The 6,078-nt window shown below is 56.9% G+C and overlaps 3 protein-coding genes across 3 annotated transcripts in view; 1 reads left to right on the plus strand and 2 right to left on the minus strand.

Annotated features, from left to right (window-relative positions):
• The window catches only part of K489DRAFT_143929 (uncharacterized protein), a 2,155-nt gene extending 113 nt beyond the window's left edge, over nt 1-2,042 (minus strand). Inside the window, exon 1 of the mRNA XM_033599160.1 lies at nt 66-2,042. Coding sequence (XP_033461912.1) covers nt 177-1,787 — 1,611 coding nt within the window. The 5' untranslated portion in view covers nt 1,788-2,042 and the 3' untranslated portion in view covers nt 66-176. The remainder of the gene's footprint in view (nt 1-65) is intronic.
• Nucleotides 2,043-3,304: 1,262 nt separating this feature from the next.
• K489DRAFT_368107 (uncharacterized protein) lies at nt 3,305-3,731 on the minus strand (the record flags this gene model as incomplete). The annotated part of the gene is made up of 2 exons (XM_033602922.1): nt 3,305-3,514; nt 3,561-3,731. The coding sequence occupies 2 exons, from the start codon at nt 3,729-3,731 to the stop codon at nt 3,305-3,307; spliced, it is 381 nt and encodes a 126-aa protein (XP_033461913.1).
• A 1,349-nt stretch (nt 3,732-5,080) lies between these two features.
• On the plus strand, nt 5,081-6,041 carry K489DRAFT_368108 (uncharacterized protein; the record flags this gene model as incomplete). Its single annotated transcript, XM_033602923.1, has 2 exons — nt 5,081-5,940; nt 6,026-6,041. The coding sequence occupies 2 exons, from the start codon at nt 5,081-5,083 to the stop codon at nt 6,039-6,041; spliced, it is 876 nt and encodes a 291-aa protein (XP_033461914.1).
• Nucleotides 6,042-6,078: the final 37 nt, after the last annotated feature.

The following is a 6,078-nucleotide window of genomic DNA, read 5'->3' on the forward strand; positions in this document are numbered from 1 at the left end:
CTTTCCTTTCCTTTCCTTTCCTTTCCTTTCCTTTCCTTTCCTTTCCTTTCCTTTCCTTTCCTTTCCTTTCCTTTCCTTTCCTTTCCATTCCATTCCATTCCTAGACCGGAGAAAGCGGCCGGGGACGGACGAACGAACGTATCCGCCATCCATCCATCCATCCATCCATCCATCCATCAAGCAGCCTTCCACCGCCTCCCTCCGCTCCGCCTCCACAGCCACAGCGCCTCGGTGGCGTAGGCCTTGGCGCTGACGTGTCTCCCGCCATCGACGCTGCCTTGGCCGCCGGTGCTCTCGGCCGCGAGCAGGGGGATGATCTGGAGGCGGTCGACGTCGCGCCAGAGGCCGAGGGCGAGGAGGGCGAAGGCGGGGTCGTTGAGGCGCGCGGCGGGCTGCGTCGGCGGTGGGGCATCTGCGTCTCCGGGGGTGGCGTCGTCTTCCTCGGCGAGGACGACGCCTTCTCCCGTGGACGCCGCGGCCGCGGACGAGGCGTTCCCGAACTCCCCCTTCCCCAGCCGCCAGAGGATGCGCCCCAGGGTTTGGAAGGCGAGACATCTCTGCGCGGCGAACTTCGAGCGGGAGAGGTGCGCGAGCTCGCTGAGCGTGTAGCCGGCGGCGTCGGGGGCGTCGGCGTGGTGGTGGAGGCCGAGCGTCACGGGGAGCGAGGCGGCGAGGCGCGGCGGGAGGAGTGCGCCGGAGAAGTCGAAGCGGAGGGAGGACGCGCTGAGGTGGGTCGATGAGGGGTCGTAGCTGGTGGTCTCGGTGGAGGGGGATCGGGTCCAGGCGAGCGCGCTCGGGTTGCTGGGGAGGTGGGCGAAGTACTTTTGGTGAAGGTCGGATTGGAAGGATGGGGAGGAAGGGTCGAGGGGCGGCGGTTGGCTGGGTTGAGGGAAGTGGATTGGTGGGAGGGTGGAGGATCCGTCGTCGTTGATGTCATCTTCGTGGTGGTCATCGTCCTGGGGTTTGGTCTTCTTGGCTGCTGATGATGATGATGGTGATGGAGGGGATGGTTGTGCAGGTTCTGGGTCGCGGTTTAGTATCGGGGAGGGTATGGCTGGGTCTGGCTCTGTCGTCGGCTTTGATATTACAGTCGGCTTCTCACCCTTACTGTGGTCGTCGTTGAGAATTGCTGGTTCCTCTCCTGTCACCTCCTCACCCACCGTGGGAGCTGTGCCTCTCTCATCCGCTTGCTTCGCCATTGGCACATCCGTTTCGAGGTTGACCTCCGCACTTCCACTATCGATATTTGCCCTCATGAGTAATTTCTGCAGGAATGCCGGACCGATACTGTCGATGAGTTCCTGGCGCTCAGCTTCGCGCTGGGCGGGCGTCATCGCAGCAAGACGCTGATTGTTCTCACGATCGATCTGGGCCCGTTCTTGGTCAGGCGAGGTGATATTTGACGATTCATTGTCATCGGCGAGGGCGAACGACACATTCTTGGTTTGGGTGTTCTTGGGGAGGTGGTCGCGCTGGGGGGCGGTGCCTGCTGGGGAGAAGCTTGTCGACGCCGGTGAGGAATTTCCGTCTGATCTGAGGGCTGTTGAGGTGTTTGGATTCTGCTGCTGTTTGAAACGGCTCCCTGTTGGACGTTTACGATGTTCTGGAAAGCCAGTCTTGTGCTTCATCGTCGGTGCCTGCGGCGGTCGTGGTGCTGTGGCTTTGCGTTCCAGGACGTCTGCAACAAAGGCTGCTGGCATGACTGGCCGTGGTTGGCGATTGGCGGAGGTATCGTGGTCATCTCCGTCATCGTCGAGGTTCAACTCGAATCGCTCGCCACGAATCATTGTCTAACGTGTCCGAGGTGGGTCGGATTGGGTTGAGTGGAAATGATTTGTTGAAGAGTTTGGTCTGTCGACTGCCCAGGTACTCTTGCTGTTTCGGAAGGGTCAAGTACGAGCTGGCTGTACATGCTCAATCCTGCGTTGGTGGTGGGAAGGTAGATGACTCGACAGGAAGTCTTGAATGTAAGCAATTCACCCCGATGGCAACTAGCTGGCTCAAACAAGGTCAATTAATATTTATTCGAAAAAGAGAAAATATGAAATATTGATGCTGTCGTACATTTTGAGAGAAGACTGGATCGCAAGTCATTAGGGTTGGATATAACCCTGGGGCAGGTGGGAGACGAGGTACGGTAGACTATTGAGCTCAGAGCCAAATCAATCGCTCTCCGTAGTTCCCCATCATCTCAAACATGCCCAACGTCGTAGTCGCGCACGTTGGGACAGATCTGAACGATGTCCACCGGCCTGTTCTCATCGCCAATGCTGTGTTGATGACATCCGTCAGACTGGATGGAAGCTAATGTCGCCCTCACACCTCTCTGGCCGGACATGGTCGACTTGCATCGTCACTCCGCATCACAGCCCGCAGAAGCAGCGGTGACTTCGGAGTCGCCCAAGGTGTTTCGCTGGGAACATCTCGCGGACCGTAGATGCACTAGCCTGGCTGGATAAGCTCCTGGCGGGCTGTTTTGCATGTGGCTCATTGTGCTGTAGGGAGCCCTGGGTGGCCGTCCAATTATATAAATTAGAAATTGTCCGCGGCGGGACGGGGCTGCTGGCGTGACGGATCTAGCCGAGGTGGGGCACTAGGATGATTGAGTTTCCCGTCTTCACGTCGTGGCTTTGCAGCTGATGAGCTGATGATGAGCTGTTTCGGGTCTGACATTTCCCCCCTACTGGATGGAGCAGGGGAGGATCCTTCGGCTGCATGATTCGTTCTGGAAAGGTGGTGCGGGTGGTGGATGGATGGATGGAGGGAACCATGTGGCTTGGTCCTTTGTCCCTTACTTTTGGCCTGTCTGTCTGCCGCGGAGCCGTCGGTGAGTAAGTGGTGGTGGTGGTGACCAGGTGTGCTGTGGCAGAGTGATCATGTCACACTGACACTCCTCCATTTCTCCCTCGTCGAACACAAACACCCACCCAGACACCCCTCCCTCTCTCTTTCTCCCTCTCTTTCTCTCTCCCTCTCTGTTCCCTGGTGGGTGGTGTGCCTTGTGTGCAGGTGCTGTGCTATGCTGTAAATCGTGACGAGACCACCTGCACACCCACCCACCTGCACTGCTGTACCTAGTAGGCAATGAATGATGCTATACTATGGCGCAGTCGAGTGAACCTGCATATGTACCACCACCACCTAGGCACGGAAGGGGAGGGATGTACTGTGTGATTTTTCACTACCATTGCCATCGTTCACCACCAGCACCCAACGCCCAGCACCACCAGTCACTAATCACCACCAGTAGTCCATTCCATTCCGTGGGTTTGGGTCCGCTGAGAAGGACGATTCTCCCTCACCATCACCATTCCCATTCCCACCGGCGGCTGTTCCGTCCTTTCCTTCTCTCGGCTCTTGCTCGCGCGCCCGCCTGCCCCCAATCGTCGTGATTCTTGATAATAATCACAATGCACGCTTTCGGGGGTCCTTGATGTCTGTTCATCATGTGCGCGTTGTCCTCGTCCTCGTCCTTCTTCCTATCGTCCTCGTCGTCGTCGTCGCCCTGCCTTACCTAGGTGTCCATTCATTCATCCTCTCCTCTTTGTGCTCCGCCTTACCTCCGCATCCATCGTCCTCGTCCTCGTCCTCGTTCGCGACCTCTCGCTCTCGTCTCTTTCGTTCTCCCATCCCCATCCCCATTCCCATTCCCGTTCCCGTTCCTGTTCATCGCTGCTGCTGCTGCTGCTGCTGCTACTGCCGCCGTCGCCGCCGCCATCATCAATCATCATCTTCTTTCCGGGTCTCGTCGATGCCCACCCCCGTCATCCTGCTTCCATGACCCTCTACTCTCCCTCTTCCCTTCCTCTCTCTCTACATGTCTCTCTCCCCGACCTACCTGCCTCCCGCTCCACGTTGGCCGTTCGCAAGCCTTGGTCGCTCCCCGTGTGAGATACATACATATACTAGAGAAATTGTCATGATCCACTCCCGGTCCCGAATTTCGTGTCGTTCCCCAACCGGATTGCCTGCCTGCCTGCCTACCTTCCCTTTCTGTTCGGTTCGTCCTCCGTCACGGTCGATCTCGTCGGTCGTCGTCGTCGTTCGTTCGTTGTAGTTCCTGTCGTAGTGATAATAGTAGTATTTCCATCTCTCATTCCTTCTCTTCCTCTTCTTCTTCTTCCTCTTCTTCCTCTTCTCCCTTCGACGTCTTCGCAGATTGCGCCACGCCGGCCAATTACTTCCGCTCATCCTCATCCTCAACGTCGTCGTCGTCGTCGTCGTCGTCGCCGTCCGGTTACCCTTCTTGGAAGTCGTCACCACTTCAATTGCCCGTCCACCTCCACCAAAGCGATCATCCTCTGTGCATCTCACGATCCCCGCATCGGTGTTTCGGTCTACATTTGCCTTCACGACCTGCATCATCACCCATCTCCACCGGACACGTCGTCGTCGCTGGTGTTTTCTCCATACTTTAGCCGCCGCCGCCCAACGCAAGCTTCTGTTCACTCCCGCCTCGTCGGATTTTCTCCCGCAAGCCCGGCGTCGGTCGTCGCTTGCCGCACCCCGGCCCCATCGCCAAACGCCCTTGTCGTTGTGGTCGTGCGCTACGTTTCAACATTTCGGGATTTCGAGGTGTTGTTGTTCCAATTGTTATACACCATCGTAATTTCACCCTTCACATTCCACACGCATCGGCCTTTTTTGATCCACCATCTGCCATCGACGCCGACACCGTTCGTCATCTCTACATAAATCACAACAACGTCTACAATAAATCTCATCGACTTGGGGAGAGTTGTTTTCCATCGACCGAGAGCGTCTCAGAGGATCCGCCATCATCGAAAATAAAATCTCCATCTCCTCGACATCACATCCGACGGACGTTTTCCATCCATTCGTATCGCCGCCATTGACAGACAACGGCATCGCCGTCGCCGTCGCCATTGTCGGGATTCACGAAGGTGCATGTGTCGTCAACCTGCATAGGTGCGCAGTATCATAGAAATACAGCCTCCACACACGCCTCGCGGATTTCCCGAACCTACGAAACACTGTGATATACAAAGCCTAATCACAACAGCATCATCGCGAACAACATCATCGACATTGACATCGTCGCCGGGCGTCGCTCGTGGTGATGCCGCTGGGATTTGGCCATCACGCTGATCGCGACGATGAAATGGTGATGGACCGCCGATCGGAAAGCGCGGGTTCATCCTCGCTTTCTTCCCCACAAAGTTCGCCTGCCGCGGCCAACAACAACAACAACCACACTTCAGCCTCAAAGCAGTACAAGAATGGCAATCACAGCAATGACACCATCCAAGTATTGCAAAGAAATCCTTTTGCGACGGGAAGCCCTGCATCGGCGTACTCATCTGCCACGGGAGTTTTCCCTAGTTCATATGCCGACCCCAATGCTCTCCGGGTGAATGACATGCATGGAGCAGATGCACCTCCAAAACAGCGGCGACCTCGTAAGTCGAGAGAGCCCAAGGATGCCGCCTCTGGCAAGACTGCTGGCGTCACGGCGACCGCGAGCGAGACGATCAAAGAGAAGAAACCGCGCAAGTCGCGTGAACCCAAGGTGAAATCCGAGAACCCCACGACTGCAGCCATTCCCAATCCTCGCAAGAAGCCGCGTACACTCGCGAATGTTGATGATCGTCCTGCACGGGCGACTCCTGACATCGCTGCCGCCAAGCCTGCTGTCTCTACCCCTCCGGCGACATCACACGGGATACGTCAATCGACCATCACGGAAATGGTCAACAACTATCAGCCGTCTTCTTCATCCCACGCGGGCGCAACAAATTCAGCACACGCCTCACCACGTACCTCAAGTCATCAATCTACCCTTTCGCATCCTTTGTTCCAGCGACAACCTCCGCCGCCACAGTCTACTACATCTGCTACAGAGGCTCTTCCAACACGTCACTCGCTGGCTCCTCCAGTCACTGCTTCACCCCCGCCTCGACCGATCTCTAGTGGACAACGGTACGATCCGGTTCGCGGCAGCACCATGGAGGTGTGGCAGCCTAGGTCGGTGCCAGCTCCTGCGCCGGCATATTCCTCGAATCAGGCATCACCACAGTTGAACAAACCTCCATTGTCGGCATCAGCTTCGCCTTCCAT

Source organism: Dissoconium aciculare (assembly GCF_010015565.1).
Source record: "Dissoconium aciculare CBS 342.82 unplaced genomic scaffold K489scaffold_3, whole genome shotgun sequence".
Lineage (NCBI taxonomy): Eukaryota > Fungi > Ascomycota > Dothideomycetes > Mycosphaerellales > Dissoconiaceae > Dissoconium > Dissoconium aciculare.